Consider the following 17,561-nt stretch of genomic DNA (forward strand, 5'->3'; position numbering starts at 1 on the left):
AATAACTAATTGCTGAATTGTAGAGTTCTGGGAGCTGTGGGAGGCTGGGGGAGAGAACGATGAGGGAGCGCTGGAGGAGGAGTTCAGACAAGTTGTCAGAGAAGAAGCAGTGAGGTTTTCAGGGGACTGGGAGAACCTGCCCGCCAGGGCCACGTGGGAATGATGGCCAGGCCATGCGGCACAGGTTCTGGGAATGTGGGTGGAGGCTGTTGGACGGGCTGAGTTTGGTCCTGGTGGTACCACTGGGAGCCGTTGTAGGTATAAAACCAAGCCCTGCCCAGCAGCCTGGAAGATGTCCTCACCCAGGAACATGTTGGAAATCAGAGGCTCCTTTCTGAGCTCTGCTCAAGATCAGTATTAAAAAAAAATGAAAAACAAAGTAGAAAACAGATTTCATGCACTCTCAAATTTCCCCAGGGCCTTGGTGGAGCCTTGGGTGTCCCTGCAGAGGGGTTTGTTTATCTTTCCAGTTCCCGAGTGAAGAGGGCAGGAGAAAGACTCCTTTTCAAAACTTGATAAACTCCCTATTTTCGAGGCACTGGCTCAGATCACATGGGCTTTCTCTTCTGTGTCATCTTTGTGTTCCAACTTTTGTCTTCCCGGAGTGTGTTTAATAAATGCCGCTTGGTTATAATTCCTCCCCCTGGACTGCAACTTCGGTTTCTCCACCAGTAAGTGTTATATGTAAACAAGTCCCTAAAAAAAAAAAATGTGTTATTTGTGTAATTAGAAGAAAGATCCTGGTGGCCTGCCTTTTCATTTGGAGAGGAGGAAAAAAGTGTTTCAGAAGAAGCAATGCTTTGGAATTGGAGAAAAGAACAAAGGAAGCAGACCTTATCTCGTTCCAAAGAATGTGTTCCAAATTAAGTCACACCTGTTGATTGAAAGAGGCAGGTCTGGGTCCCGTACAAGGAAAGGAACATTAAAACATACCCAGGGAATTTACTTTTCAATAAAGGAAGGCTTCGAATTCAGACTCCAGAATACTGAATGCCTATCTCCCAAATTTGTATATAAAGAGTAATAAAGATTTAACGCTGTATTTGAAGCAGCGATCCTACCACTTAAAATAACAGCAGTGGTGGAGTGGAGTTGGACAACCCAGGTTCAGATCCTGGCCCTGCCTCCCACTCACTAGTTGAGGGACAATAGCGAGTCCTTTGACCTTGCTGAGCCTTAGTTTCCTCATCTGCAAAATTGGGATATGAATACCTATCCACTGGATTATTGTAAAGTAACTGTCGGCCTGCTGAATTACCTGATGAGGAAGAAATCATAGAATGGTAATGTTAAAACTAAAAAACTCCTTAAAAGGGAGTTTATCCACTTCCCTTGTATAATGATCAAGGAAACTAAGACCAGAAAGGTCAAGTGCTCTACCCATAGTCACCCAGCAAGACCAGTACCAAGACCCAGGTATAACTTGGGGTCCAGTGCTCCCCGTCTTATATCAGGTGCCACCCACAACTGCAGTGGCATCAAGTTGTTAAAACCTCATTAATCCAGCAGAACGGGTTTTTTTCTTTTACCCAACTGGGTCAGCAAATTTAATTCTTCGTTGAAACTGCTCCCTTCCTGCTTCACTTTCAGCTGAGGGATGGTGTACGGACAGCGTGCCAACAGGGCTAGCGATGGACTTTCTGATACAGAGGCCAGTGCACCTTTCAGGAGCAGTGAGCCACACCTCTAAAACGTAGTCACAGGAACCTTCTAGAAACTTTGAAGCTGTGGCTTCTACACGTATAGAACACCTCCAGTTATGTTAGCTTATAGCTCTTCTAGAGGGTAAAAAATAAGCTCTAAGGTTAAAAGAAAAAGTGAGGCAGGGAGGTAAATGATCAGGTTTTCATAGTAATAGAAATTGAAAAACACTATTAGTATATAAAAATAAAGCATAGTAATAGAAAAGTACTGGGAGAATATGTCCTGTTGCTTCTCAAGGGAACACGTGGTCACAAGTTAGAAATGGGCAGCATAGCGGTGCATGTTCCAACGCCGAGCTTGCTGGACCTTGGGGCTTTCAGTCTGGCTTGCGTCTGTTCTGGTGAGTTTGTCTACTGCTGCAAGTGAGAGAGAAGGATGAAGGGGTCGTGTAAGAGTGAGGACCGAAGTATGTGAGCTGTTCTGAACTCTGGAGCCCTCAGCCGTAATACAGCCATCATTGTGTCTTCCGTTCAATTTTAGGCTACTTCAAGAGAATTCAGTCCCTTATTTCCCCTGGATGATGTTTTTAAAGTCTCTTGCCCATTTTTATTATCAGAGGTCTCTGTTCTTCTTTTTAGGGGGAAGAGGGAAATGGGGAGGTTGAGGGTTTGGGGGAAAGGAAGCTTCTTCTCTTTGGTGTATTGTAAACTGACTGTTTCCCAGTGTAAGTGCGTTTTTGCACACTGAGTTTCAGGGGAAAATGTGCAGAGCCACGTTTCTCTGTTGTTCACAGACCTGAGGATGGCGGATAAGGAGGTTTGCCCAGGGTAGCAGGTGTTATAACTCCACGTCACCAGCTTCACACCTTCCGTTAACTGCCACCTTGAACCAGGAAATTGAGAAAAGCGTTGCTGAGCCATTTGCTTAACAAGTGTTTCGGTTTTTATGTGTTCACATTTTCCCGATTGCATTGGGAGGGGTGAGATGGGCAAGTGTAGCAACTCCTGGATCATTCACTTTCTTTAAGACCATTGAAAAAGGTTTATATGCCTCATTTGAAAATTACGGTATTTGGTATGCTTCTATAGTCTTTTATTATTTGTATTACTACCTTGAGTACCTCTATTAGGAAAAAAATAACCTAATGAATTTGAACTCTTTGATTCACCACAAACTCACTTCCTGTTTTTGTTCATTTACTTATGTATAATTTTACATATTTTGGCGATTCCTGTATGTGCCGTTGGGCACTTTAGTGGGTCGCCCACGTCTGCATGCTCATCACTTTAACAGCTGGCTAGTATTTTATTCTCTTGATGCTCATCTCTTGTTTAGCCATTCCCTACTGTTTCCAGTTTTGACTCTTAAAGGTGGTGCTACTGGCTGCACCTTTGTGAAAATGGGTTTTTTTTTTCCTTTGGACCCCAGGCTTCTAGAAAGTTGCTTGTTCCCCTAGGAGGCTGTCCTGGGGTGGGGAGGCTGCAGCAGTGTGGCGCCTGGGCATTTCTGCCGGTCAGCAGAGAAGGGCGAGGCCAATGTGACTTTCCCAGCCCAGTGTGAATGGTCCTATGGAAAACTCCAGCGTGCAGCTCACTGCTGATTCAGTCACAGGCCTCAGGGCCGGGCTGGCTGTGCCAGTCTTCTGTCCCCGCTGAGCTCTGAGCATGTTGAGTTTTTATTATTACAGAGAAGAAGGAAACTCACTGCCCGTCGTCGCAGGGCAAAGCCTGGTTCTGATGCAAAGGGGGGTGCTTGCAGATGGAGACATGAGGTACCGCCTTCACTCTTTCGTTTCCTCTCTGTTCTGCTCTGTGCCTTGGTATGTCAGGACTCTTGGGGATGCCCTCTGTTGAAATGTTGAAACCATGAATGAATCATCCCCAAAATATTTAGACAAAGCAGCTATGAAAACCAGAGCTCTAGTTCCGAATGAAACAGCTCAGGGGAAATGTGTGCCTGGTGGTGTGTTTACTTTCATGCTGATGAATGTCTGCAAATAGATAGAGCTACTGGGGATTCTATTCATGGAGACGCTTTAGAAAATAAATAGGAGCGGGTTTGCATGCTTATATTCCCTTCCAAATATAGAAAGGTATAATTCACGTTTCGAGTAGCCTGGGGGATCTGTAAGAGGATAAAACCTGTATTTATCCACTCTAGTGATGGGGAAAATTATACTTACACCCAGAGTGGATTGTAAAAATTCAGCGTGTACTTTCTGAGGTTTTTCACTTCTTTGTAAAGTAGGCAGAGTATTTTTATCCTCTAATGTTTTCTGGTATGAGTTGCTGTAGGCTCTTCAAGGAGGTCTTTTTATATAAGTAACCGTCAGAGCTTGGTTGTAATTTTTGCCTCTTGACTTTGTTGAAATGACTGAGTTGGCCTTGCACTGTGAAAATTGATGTTCCAGAAAATGGCTTTCTACCTAAGAAGTTAGGATAATCTAGTTCCTTCCTGATAGTTGATGGTGGCATTATCTGTGCTCCTAGTGGAGATTTGAGCTTATCTGAATGCATCTGGGAAATGAAGATAATGGTCTTGCCCACGTTGGCGATGAAATACAACACCAAGAAACAGGATGGTTAGGAAGCATCGTGGTCAGCCTGCTTCTGTAAATTAACTGCCTGTTGCATTTTAGCACACACGTAACTATACTTAATCATTCCACCCGGCTGTTGTAGTTGTTGCTTGTATCTTGCTTGTCTGGCCCTAAGCACGGTGACTTCGTGGCCAGATTTATTTTTTAAAATCTTCAGCCAATTGTAGAACACATGAGCTTTTAAGAGGATTTAGAATTTTCAATTCACTGGTCTGGTTTGTCGTGAGCCTTGCACTTAACAGCAGGTTCCACAAGAATCATGTGTTTCTTCCCAGCGTAGTAATCTGGGCCAAAGTCTTCAGAATGTAAAAAGGTCAAGATAAAGACCAAGTTTATCAGCAGAGAATTAGCAAAGGGAGGGGAAAAAAATAGGACAGGGGGTTAAAGTGGGAAGTGGTAGAATCTGGCTTAAAAAGTACCCTGTCCGGGTTTTATTTGCTACGTCTTCCCTTGCCTCTCATCTGTACTTTGCAGAATAAATGGGGTAATGATTATTAACACACTTTGTAAACATAAAACACTATACAGATATTAATGATTCTTGTTCCTGGTGATTTAGGGACTGTCTGAAGTGGTCCCTCCACTGTTTGTATCGTGTGTCAGATTCAGGAGAAAGGCTGGTTTCCATTGATCTGGACTTGAAAGAAACTCAGCATGCCCACCCTGTTGGGGTCTGTGTCACAGCAGGTCTCACATGTTCCAGCATCTTCTGCCGAAAGGCATATGAACTTGGGACAACAAGAACGGCCACTTTTAGAAGATCTCATCTGTGGGGTCTGACTGCCAGCTAAAGAAGTTTCTAACCCGGATCTTTGAAAGCTTCTTATTACCCTTCTCATTCCCTCCCCAGCCCCCACCCCTGGGAGAACCTGCTGTGCTGAGCTGTGGACTGTTGCCATCTTTCTGCAGTTGGCTAATTAATTAGCACAATCTCTTTGGAGCCCTTGAGGCCCTTGCTTCTGTCCAATAGCAGTTGTTTATCTGATAATCTGCTTGGCTTGGGCAATTGATTTCCAAACAGACAGTAACTCTTTATGAGCTGCTAGCGCTGGGATGGCCAAGCTCACCTCCCCTGGCTGTGCTGATGGTGAGTTACTGCTCCACCAAGGCTGTGCTGGGGACTCACTTAATGTTGTGCAAACAAGGGAGAATAAGAATGACATTGCAGGCGGAGTGGCATTTCTGGAAGGATTTTGGTTGTTGTTAAAATAATTTCAGTTTAATGTTCAGCCTGACCTCTGGGAGATCTTGCAGGTTTTGTGAAGAGTCATAAATCTCACACGTGACCCTAAATATACCCGCGCTGCTCCTGAGGGGCGCCTTCCACAAGGCCCTGCTTCCCGAGGCCTATCTTGTTTGACCTGGCCAAGAGCCCAAAAGGCTGCACCCGTGGAGAGTGGTGTTTGATAGGGTAGGGCGAGCTGGTGCTGTCTACCCTGCCGGGAATGGGAAGGGCCAGGAATGGGAAGGGCCGAGAGGGACCTTTGCTTCCATGGGCTCTGGGAGTAGCCGAGGGGCTTGAAACAAGAATGAAAGGCCAGAACCTTGCAAGAGGCCCCATGCAGTGGGCAGACAGGCTAGTGCTGAGGCCCTCAAACTTCAGAGGGTGTGAACATCTCCACAAAAATTCCCAGGCCTGGCCTGAGTCTCTGGTTCTTTAGGTCTAGGAGAGGCCCAGGACTCTGAATTTTTTTTGTTTTTTTTGTTTGTTTTTTTTGTTTTTTTGCTTGAGGGAGATTAACCCTGACCTAGCATCTGTGCCACTCTTCCTCTATTTTGTATATGGGTCGCCGCCACAGCATGGCTGACGAGTGGTGTAGGTCCACACCCAGGATCCGAACCCGAGAACCCAGGCCGCTGAAGTGGAGCACACCAAACCCTAACCACTTGGCCATGGGGCAAGCCCCTGGACTCTGAATTTTAACATAAGCAAGAAAAACTGGCATAAGGGACTTGGTATTAGGCCTCAGAATAGTCCTGGGCTCTACCCCATTTAGCTTTGCGATGCTGGACAAGCTAATGTAATCTTTTTCTGTGAAGTGGGTTTAATGCCTCACAGAGTTGTTGTAAAGATTACATGAGATGATATACATAAAGTGGTAAGTGTTCAAAAATGGTATTATTATAACTATTTATTATCGTTGTTATTATTATTGATACATAGAAGAGGAAGAAGTTTAAAAGGCTAGGGAGAGGGGTAAAACCACAGTGGAAAATGAAAAAACAAGGTATCTCAGGGAACCCTTGCAACAATTAGCACAAAAACGTATGAATCCAGTAATCTTCAGAATTGGCCAGATCTTGAAATCCATTTGCGGCAAGTGATTTTTTAGCTATTAAATAATAATTTTTATTTTAATCTTTTGAATAATTAACCTATGCACATATACTAGAAGAGGTATGCGGTCAAAATTCTTCCTCCCACTCCTTCCTGCTATCATCCTCCTCGCCCCCCATAACACAAGTAACCACTTATAATGATACACAATGCATAACATTAGTAATAATAATGATATTTATTTACCACTTACTACATACTGAACACCTTTCTAAGGGCCTTGAGAATATTGGCTTGTTTAGAAGCTCTGAAGCAGGTGTTGTAATTTTGTCCTTTTTACAAATGAGGAAACTGAAGCACAGAGAGGTTGACTTGCCTACGATCACTCAGCTATGTGGTGGAGCGGGTTTCAAACCCAGGCAGTCCAGCCCTGGAATCCATGGTTTTTCCCTTATATCATCCTTGAAGAGTCTCTTTATGCAAGTAAAGCAAATATGAAGATATTATATTTCCCCTCATTTTTCCCCACAAGGTAGCATGTCGTTCTCATTGTTCTGCACCTTTGTTTTCTTCAATACTTACCACTACTTATTGGAAATCATCCCACATTGGGAAATACAGAGCTTCCTCATTCTTTTTTACAATACTGTGTGATTTGATTAAAGACCCAATCAGGATCCTGTTGATGATCCAACGAGGAAATAAAGACTGAACTGGATCTTTGTACCTGTCCTGCTGGTCCTTATGGGTGTGAGGGGCCAGTTAAACAAACTCACATCTGCCAGCCTGGTCTTTTAACTGAGGCAGGCTACTGAGGTTCAAAATTGGAAATGAGAGAGGCGGAGGAAAGGGGAGAAAACCTATCAGTCTAAAAGTGTTTCCAGGTAGTATTAGAGTCACACAGTCACTTTACTTGAGAAATACTCAGGCAGAACAATCGTCCTGTGTTCCTGCAGAATCAGCAACTAGGGGCTGCCCTAAAATAGGCCCCTCTCAGAAATCAGTTCCCTTCCTAAAGATGAGGCTGTACTTAAAGTCTCTGCAGCAGCCTTGCAACCAGACTTGGCAAAATGGAAGTAATGGCACTACTCTCCCAGGAGTCTCAAAGGGAGAATGGAGGTGAAAGGGAGATGATCCCCAGAAGGTGCCCCACAGCCTCACAACTGTTCGGGGCAGACTCTGCTCTCTTGGACTCTGATTCATGCAGAATGCATCTATATGCAGTGGACTTTGGTCTGCTTTTTTTTTTTTTCCTGATGCTTGCTCCCTGATGCCTTCTGGACAATCTTTTCCTCCTTTTATTTGTCTCTCTAGTTACATGCTTTAAGCTGACCGTCAGGGCTTGCTTCCCCAAAGCTAAGCTACAGATGGAGTTGTCCCATGGCTAGCACCTCTCAGGAGGATGTATTCAATGGGAACGAATTGATCATCACTCTCTGATTCACATCTGTGGTCTGGAAAGACCTGAGTTTAACAAAAAGCTGTTTTGGTTAGAAGGGAAAAATTAATATTGACGACTAAAATCCAGAAAGGGGAAGCAGATATTACGTTTGTTTTGAAAAATAAGAGTTCAATTTAGGGGCAGGATAGGTCAAGGAGATTTTTCTTACCTCTCTTTTGAGATACTTACCAAGGATAAGATCACATTTCGTATTCAGTTTTAAGGTACTTTTCGTAACCATGGAAAGTATTTTCTTTAAAGGGTGTATATCATGTATCTTTATTCTCCTATTGTGTTCCTTTTTTTTATTGAGGTCATAATAGTTTATAACATTGTGAAATTTCAGTCATACATTATTATTTGCCAGTCACCATATATATGTACCCCTTTACCCCTTATGCCCACCCCCCAACCCCCTTTCCCTTTGGTAAACACTAATCTGTTCTCTTTTTATCTTCCACATATGAGTGAAATCATGGGGTGTTTTGTCTTTCTCTTTCTGGCTTATTTCACTTAATACCCTCAAGGTCCATTCATGTTGTTGCAAATGGAACGATTTTGTCTTTTTTAATGGCTGAGTAGTATTCCATTATATATATACATATATATATATACCACATCTTCTTTATCCATTCATCAGTCGATGGACACTTGCGTTACTTCCACGGCTTGGCTATTGTGAATAATGCTGCAATGAACATAGGGGTGCATAAGTCTCTTTGAATTATTGATTTCAAGTTCTTTGGGTAAATACCTTGTAGTGGGATAGCTGGGTCATATGGTATTTCTATTTTTAACTTTTTGAGGAAGATCCATTCTGTTTTCCATAGTGGCTGCACCAGTTTGCATTCCCACCAGCGGTATACGAGAGTTCACTTTTCTCCACATCCTCTCCAACATTTGTTATTTTTTGTCTTGGTAATTATAGCCATTCTAACGGGTGTAAGGTGATATCTCATTGTAGTTTTGATTGCATTTCCCTAATGGTTAGTGATGTTGAATATCTTTTCATGTGCCTCTTGGCCATCTGTATATCTTCTTTAGAAAAATGTCTGTTCATATCCTCTGCCCATTTTTTGATTGGGTTGTTTTTTTGTTGTTGAGTTGTATGAGTTCTTTATATATTTTGGAGATTAATCCCTTGTTGGATAGGTGATTTGCAAATATATATTCTCTCAGCTGGTGGGTTGTCTTTTCATTTTGTTCCTGGTTTCCATTGCCTTGCAAAAGCTCTTTAGCCTGATAAAGTCCCATTTGTTTATTTTTTCTTTTGTTTCCCTTGCCCGAGTAGACATGGTATTGGAAAAGATGTTTCTAAGGCCAATGTCAGAGTGTACTGCCTATATTTTCTTCTAGGAGTTTTATGGTTTCACATCTTACCTTCAAGTGTTTAATCCATTTTGAGTTAATTTTTATGTATGGCAAAGATAATGGTCTACTTTCATTCTTTTGCATGGGGCTGTCCAGTTTTCCCAACACCATTTATTGAAAGACTTTCCGTTCTCCATTGTATGTTCTTGGGTCCTTTGTCGAAGATTAGCTGTCCATAGATGTGTGGGTTTATTTCTGGGCTTTCAATTCTATTTCATTGATCTGTGTGTCTGTTTTTGTACCAGTACAAGGCTGTTTTGATTACTATAGCTTTGTAGTATATTTTGAGGTCAGGGATTGTGATGCCTCCAGCTTTGTTCATTTTTCTCAGGATTGCTGTAGCTATTTGGAGTCTTTTGTTGCCCCATATGAATTTTAGGATTCTTTGTTCTATTTCCATGAAGAATGCCCTTGGGATTCTGATTGGGATTGTGTCAAATCTGTAGATTGCTTTAGGTAGTGTGGACATTTTAACTATGTTTATTCTTTCAGTCCATGTGTGTGGAATATCATTCCATTTCTTTATGTCATCATTGATTTCTTTCAATAATATATGATAGTTTTCATTGTATAGGTCTTTCACCTCCTTGGTTAAATTTATTCCTGGATATTTTATTCTTTTTGTTATGATTGTAAATGGAATTGTATTCTTGAGTTCTCTTTCTGTTGGTTTGTTGTTAGAGTATAGAAATGCAACTGATTTTTGTAAGTTGATTTGGTACCCTGCAACTTTGCTGTAGTTGTTGATTCTTTCTCACAGTTTTCTGATGGATTCTGTAGGGTTTTCTGTATGTTGAATCTTGTCATCTGCAAACAGCGAGAGTTTCACTTCTTCCTTGCCAATTTGGATACCTTTTATTCCTTTTTCTTGCCTAATTGCTCTAACCAAAACCTCCACTACTATGTTGAATAGGAGTGGCAAGAGTGGGCACCCTTGTCTTGTTCCTGTTCTCAGAGGGATGACTTTCAGTTTTTCCCCATTGAGTATGATGTTAGCTGTGGGTTTGTTGTATAAGGCCTTTATTATGTTGAAGTACTTTCCTTCTATACCCATTTTATTGAGAGTTTTTATCATCCCTGTGTCCTTGGTATAAATCCCACTTGATCATGGGTTATGATCCTTTTAATGTATTTAAACCAATCGGTTTGCCAATATTTTGTTGAAGATTTTTGCATCTATGTTCATCAGCGATATTGGCCTATAATTTTTCTTCTTTGTGTTCTCCTTGTCTGGCTTTGGGATCAGAATGATGTTGGCCTTGTAGAATGAGTTAGGAAGTGTTCCGTCTTCTTCAATTTTTTGGAATAGTTTGAGAAGGAGAGATATTAAGTCTTCTTTGAATATTTGGTAGAATTCTCCTGGGAAGCCTTCTGGTTCTGGACTTTTATTTTTGGGGAGATTTTTGGTTACTGTTTCAATCTCTTTGCTTGTGATTGGTCTATTCAGATTCTCTATTTCTTCTTGATTCAGTTTTGGGAAGTTGTATGAGTCTAAGAATTTATCCATTTCTTCTAGATTGTCCTATTTGTTGGCATATAGTTTTTCATAGTATTCTCTTATAATCCTTTGTATTTCTGTGGTATCTGTTTTAATTTCTTCTCTTTCATTTCTAATTTTATTTATTTGAACCTTCTCTCTCTTTTTCTTAGTGAATCTAGCTAAGGGTTTGTCAATTTTGTTTATCTTCTTGAAGAAGCAGCTCTTAGTTTTGTTGATCCTTTCTACTGTTTTGTTTCTATTTCATTTATTTCTGCTCTAATTTTTATTATTTCCCTCCTTCTGCTGACATTGGGCTTTGTTTGTTCTTCTTTTTCTAGTTCTGTTAGGTGTTGTTTAAGATTACTTATTTGAGATTTTTCTTGTTTGTTAAGGTGGGCCTCTATTGCTATGAACTTCCCTCTTAGGACCACTTTTGCTGCATCTCATATGAGTTGGTATGGTGTATTTTCATTTTCATTTGTCTCTAGATATTTTTTTTATTTCTTCTTTAATTTCTTCATTGATCCATTGGTTGTTCAGTAGCATGTTGTTTGGTCTCTACATATTTGTCACTTTCCCAGCTTTTTTTTTGTGGTTAATTTCTAGTTTCATAGCCTTATGGTCAGAAAAGATACTTGATGTGATTTCAATCTTCTTAAATTTATTGAGGCTTGCCTTGTTTCCCAACATATGGTCTGTCTTTGAGAATGTTCCGTGTGCACTTGAGAAGAATGTGTATTCTGCTGATGTTGGATGGAATGTTCTGTATACATCTATTAAGTCCATCTGGTCTAGTTTTTCATTTAATTCCACTATTTCCTTGTTGACTTCTGTCTGGATGATCTATCCATTGATGTAAGTGGGGTGTTGAGATCCCCTACTATTATTGCGTTACTGTTAATTTCTCCTTTTAGGTCTGTTAATAGTTGCTTTATGTACTTTGGCGCTCCTGTGTTAGGTGCATATATATTTATAAGTGTTATGTCCTCTAGGTGGAGTGTCCCTTTTATCATTATATACTGTCCCTCTTTGTCTCTCATTGCCTTTTTTATCTTGAAGTCTACTTTGTCTGATATATGTATGGCAACACCTGCTTCCTTTTGTTTGCCATTAGCTTGGAGTATTGTCTTCCATCCCTTCATCCTGAGCCTGTGTTTGTCTTTAGAACTGACAGGTATTTCCTGGAGGCAGCATATTATTGGGTCTTACTTTTTAATCCATCCAGCCACTCTGTGTCTTTTGATTGGAGAATTCAATCCATTTACATTTAGAGTGATTATTGATATATGAGGGCTTAATACTGCCATTTTATCACTTGTTTTCCAGTTGTTCTGTATTTCCCTTGTTTTTCGTCCCATGTATTTCTGTCTGCCAGTTTAGTTTGGTGTTTCTTTATGATGATTTTCTCAGTTTTCTCTTTATTTATCATTTGTGTCTCTGTTCTCATTTTTTGTTTAGTGGTTACCATGAGGTTTGTATAAAGGATTTGGTAGATGAGATAGTCCATTTTCTGATAATTTATTTCCTTAGTCTAAGCAGGTTCCACCCCTTTCCTCTTCCCCATCTAAGTTATTGTTGTCACAACTTATTCCGTTCTGTGTTGTGAGTTTGTGATTAAAATGAAGTGATTATAGTTATTTTTGATGCTTTTCTTCCCTTTATCTTTAATGTTATAATTATTTGCTAACTTGTTCTGATAGAGAGCTGCAGTTTTCTGATTTTGTCTGTCTGTTTATCTCCCTGCTCAAGGCTTTGTAAACCTTTTTTTTTTTTTTTTTCAGGTATGAGGGCCTTCTTGATCATTTCTTGTAGCGAGGGGGGGTGGGTCTTGTGGCGATGAACTCCCTCAGCTTTTGTTTATCTGGGAAAGTTTTTATTTCCCCATTGTATTTGAAGGGTAGTTTCACTGGATAGAGTATTCTTGGCTGAAAGTTTTTGTCTTTCAGAATTTTGAATATATCATTCCACTCTCTCCTAGTCTGTAAGGGTTCTACTGAGAAATCCAATGAAAGCCTGACAGGGGTTCCTTTGTAGGTTATTTTCTTCTGCTTTGATGCCCTTGATTGTTTTTTCTTTGTCATTGATTTTTGCCAGTTTTACTAATGTATGTCTTGGAGAAGGTCTTTTTGCATTGATGTAATTAGGAGTTCTATTGGCTTCATTTACTTGTGATTACAGCTCCTTCCCCAGGTTTGGGAAGTTCTCAGCTATTATTTCTTTGAACAAGGTCTCTGCTCCTTTCTTCAGGAAGAACGTATTTTCCCTCTGGAATACCTATAATTCTTTTGTTGCATTTCCTAATTGAGTCGTATAGTTCTCAGAGAATTTCTTTATTTCTTTTTAGTCTTAGTTCTCTCTCCTCCTCCATCTACAGAGTTTCTATATTTCTGTCCTCTAAATTACTGATTCTGCCCTCCATAATATCAGCTCTATTTTTTAAGGACTCCAGATTTTCCTTTATCTCATTCATTGTCTTTTTCATCTCCAACATTTCTGATTTTTTTTATAGTTTCAATCTCTTTTGTGAAGAATTCTCTCTGTTCATTAATTTTATTCCTGAGGTCGTTAAACTGTCTTTCTGAGTTTTCTTATAACTCGTTGAGTTTCTTTATGATAACTGTTTTGAATTCACTGTGATTTAGATTGTAAATTTCTCAGGATTGATTTCTGGGTACTTGTCATTTTCCTTCTGGTCCCGAGTATCAGTATACCTCTTCATTTTTTTTGCTGGGGTGGATTTGTGCCATCACATAGTGGTAGTATCTGGTCACAGATTCCACCTGCCACCACTAGGGGTTGTGGGGGCAGGAGCTATGTCTTCTGAGCCTTTGTGACCCCTGTGCTGGCAGGGCCCATCTGTGTTTGCCCACTGGACACTTCCGCTTTACGCGTGTATGTGCAGGCACTCTGGCGGGGATCCCCTGTTCTGGCCAACCAGTCAAGCTGGTGCTCCAGATGGGGAGGGCAGGGGGGGCGAGCAGGGGCGCTTTCTTTCGCGTGCACAATCTTGCATGCCCTTCCTCTGCACTCACTCTCTGCCAGCTTGGGCTGATCAGCTTGGTGTAGATACCCCCACAATTGCTTAGCTGCCTCAGTGTGGAGTGTTCCCACAGACTGGGAGGCAACTCAGTGAGCACAAATGTTCCCACAGAGGGCTGCCTTTTTCCCTTTCTGTCAGTGTCACCCGCTGGCCGCTGCACAAAGTCCCGTGCCCTAGATCGCCGCCACTCAGGGAGGGAGAGGAGATCTCCTTACCTCCTTCCACTGCTTCCCTGGGGGTCCAGCACCCGCACCTTCAGATGTATGGCTGTGTAGATCTCTTAGACATCTATTGTGTTGTGTGAATGTCCTCTTTTGGTTTATGAATGTCCTTTTCGTTGTATCTTTGAGGGGAGAGACTAAGGGAAGAGCTCACTCCACCATGATATTGATGTCACTATCGTGTACCTTTTTTTAAAAAACAAGTTAATTTTCCAAATTCTATCCTGATTGAAGTGGAGTCCTTTTATTTTTCATGTAACTTATATCCAAGCCTATTTTTCTTATAAGAGGTGCTCACTGATTTTGTTTTTCTCGTCATTGAGGATGGGCTAATGGCAGCTTACTACAATCACAGCTTGTTTATTACTCTGATATCGTTGTAGACTTTGCTTTAAAATAACCCATATTGCAGAAGATAGAAGTAGAATGTTATCTCTGAAAGGGCTTTAGTGCATAAACTGTGAGCTCCAGCCTGCCAGACTTTTTGCCACTCTTATTCAGATCATTGAGTGGCCTTAAATTAGCTAAAGACCAGTCAGGACTCAACGAGAAAATGCAGGTGAGAGTTTTAACAAGATCCCAGACCATAGTAAGCACTGACAGATGTCAGTTATTGCTATTATTGCCTGTAAGATGGGTATGATTATGTTCCTCCACCTACCTCAGAGGCATCAATTGAAGACCAAAGAGTCTGTGTGCATATGAAAGACTGTGTGCAATATTTTAACGTGCACAGAGGACACTGTCAGTAGGGGTCATTGACAGGGGGACAATAAGGAAATAAATCCTACTCCTCCCTGCATGGTGTGTCTTTGAACATTATAAAGACTCACCTGGCTGATATTCATCTCCTATGAGCTTTTATAGAGGCCTGGGAGGGAGAGGACCTGCTGCCGTGAATCTCCCGTCTGATTTTGTGACAGCCACAGAAGGCTCCGTTTTCCAGGAGGGGAAGCTGCTGCTCGGGGAGGGGCAGCAACTCACTGGCCCAGGTCACACCTTGTCTGGCCTCAAGTCCAGGGCTTTTTCATGCTGCCTCCCTAGGGGAAGAAGTGTGAGGAAAAACTGGCATTGATCCTCAACTCCAGAGAGAAAACAGAGAAAGGAGTCTAGAGAAGATAGGAGAACAAATACAGGATATTTCTCTTTTAAAAATAAAACAGTATCATAGAAGAAATTTGGCCTTATAAAAGTGGAGGATAAAGTCGTGTTGAAGTTGAAAAGTAGCAATAAAGAATCTGAAGGTTCAAGACACAGAGCTAATCTGTGATCTGGACCAAGGTAGGAGGGGCAAGGGGAAAGAACATGTCCTTTCAGAAATTCTGAGAAACTCCAGTGGATAAGATTCAATGAAAACTCAGTAAAATACCCTCGGACCCACAGTTGTTAGGTAACAAACTTAGTTTTCACTTTCACTTTCCTTCTTCCAGCTTTTGATGAGAGATTTGAGAGAACAGTGAACAGATCATTCTAATAAATACTCAAGGATGTAGGGCTCTCGAATGCTGATGTGATGTCTGAGGCCTAAGTGATGGTCCCACTTTGCTGACCACTAGCTGGATGACCTTGACAACCCCCTGCCTCTCTATGCACCTCAGTTTCCATATCCACAAAATGAGGGGATAAGACTCTATTCACTCATTCATATAGCAATTTTTTTTTAACCTAAACCTAATTGCCCCAACTAGAACCTCTCATAGAATATTTAGTAGAAGTGGCAAGAGTGGATGTATTTGCTTTGTTCCTGATCTTAGGGGGAAAGCATTCAGTCTTTTATCATTACATATGATATTAGCTGTGGGTTTTCCATAGATGCCCTTTTCAGGTAGAGTTAGTTCCCTTGTAATCCTTATGTAGCATTTTTATCCTAACAGGGAGTTGGATTTTGTCACAATTTTTTTCTGCATCAATTGAGTTGATCAAATGGTTTTTGTACTTTTTTCTGTTAATATGATGTATTATATTAATTGGTTTTTGGGTGTTAAACCAACCTTGCATTCCTGGGATCAATCACACGAGGTGGTGGTATATAATCCTATTTATGGATTACTGGATTTGGTTTGCTATTTTGTTAAGGATTTTGGCATCTGTATTCCTAAGGGATATTGGTCTGTAGTTTATAAAAAATATTTATTGAGCAACTGATGTGCCAGGCATTGTTCTAGGTATTAGGGATTCAGTGATTTTTCAGAACAGATAAAAAATCTCTTCTCTCATGGAGCTTACATTCGGGTGGATGATTAGCAAGGCTGCTCCGCAATCGCATTTGGAGTTTTTTTCTCTGTTCTGTCAACGATGCCCTGTGTTCCAGCCTTAGCGCCTACGTGCCGGACTTTTGGTAATCTGGATGGTCCATGTCTGGAGCTTGGAAAAGGCCTGCTTTCTTTTTTAAATTGCTCTTCCTTTTTTTTTCCCGTTTAATGTAAATGTTAATTGAATGATAACATCCACATAGAAAAGTGCACACACTTAACAAATTATCACTAACTGACATACCCATGTCACCAGCACCAATATCAGGAAACAAAATAGGACCAGCATCTGAGAAAGTCCTTGTGTCCCTTCCAGTCCCTAACTCTCCCACCAACAGAGAAAACCTTTGACTTCTAATAGCAGGTATTAGTTTTTTTGTATGTGGGCTCTTTCTCTCAGCATTATATGTGTGAGATTCGTTTGTGTGGCTTCGTATTGTCATGGTTTATTCATTCTCATTGTTACCTAGTATTGCATTATATGAACGTTCAGTAACATCCATACTACTGTAAATGGACAATTGGATTATTTCCTTTTGGGGGCTATTACTAAACAGTCCTGCTGTGCACATGTGTGGATCTGTCTTTTGGTAAACATCTTTGCTCTACTTTGCGGTATATACCCAGGAGTGGAATTGTTCTGTCGTAGGATATGTTTAAGTTCAGTTTTAGTAGATGCTGCCCATTTTCTGTGCTGGATCTACAAAATAGGCTCCCACTAGCAATGTATGATAATTGCAGGTGCTGCACGTGGTTACCAGTACATTGTGGCCCTTCTGGTGAGTGCATACCGTATCACATTGTGATTTTAATTTGCATTTCTCTGACATCTAATGAAATTAAGTGGGAGATCCTGTTCCATTTAACTGTGACAATTAAACAGAGCCATCTGTTCACCGCATGTCTTATCTTCACAGATATTGCAGCTTTCTTGGGCACCCCTTTCATGCTAGTAATAAAATCAAGAGGCCATTACTGTCCAAATGTCCTCCACAGCCCCTGACTGGCTTTCTATTTCCCCAGTATGAAGAAGAAAAATGGCTCAGGGAGACCAATCAAGACCACCCGGGACCGAGTGCCTACGTATCAATATAACATGAATTTTGAGAAGGTGGGCAAATGCATCATCATAAACAACAAGAACTTCGACATAGTGACAAGTAAGTGTTGTGGGCATGGCCTAACCTGTCCTGTTCCCTTCCAGTTTCTTCAACTCGGGTTAAGACTTGTTAGCA

At 41.1% G+C, this 17,561-nt stretch overlaps 1 protein-coding gene across 3 annotated transcripts in view; it reads left to right on the plus strand.

The window, feature by feature from the left end:
- Positions 1–17,561, plus strand: part of CASP7 (caspase 7) — a 39,293-nt gene that overhangs the window by 12,923 nt on the left and 8,809 nt on the right. For 2 of the 3 annotated variants that reach the window (XM_087432630.1, XM_004428091.3), the window contains exon 3: positions 17,350–17,486. In XM_087432630.1, the coding sequence (XP_087288756.1) occupies positions 17,350–17,486 (137 nt within the window). Of the gene's footprint in view, positions 1–3,365; positions 3,416–17,349; positions 17,487–17,561 lie in introns of those variants that run through there. The other variant, XM_087432631.1, reaches the window with a different exon arrangement.

This window comes from Ceratotherium simum, chromosome 6 (genome assembly GCF_057802395.1).
Source record: "Ceratotherium simum simum isolate JZ-2026a chromosome 6, ASM5780239v1, whole genome shotgun sequence".
Classification (NCBI taxonomy): Eukaryota; Metazoa; Chordata; class Mammalia; order Perissodactyla; family Rhinocerotidae; genus Ceratotherium; species Ceratotherium simum.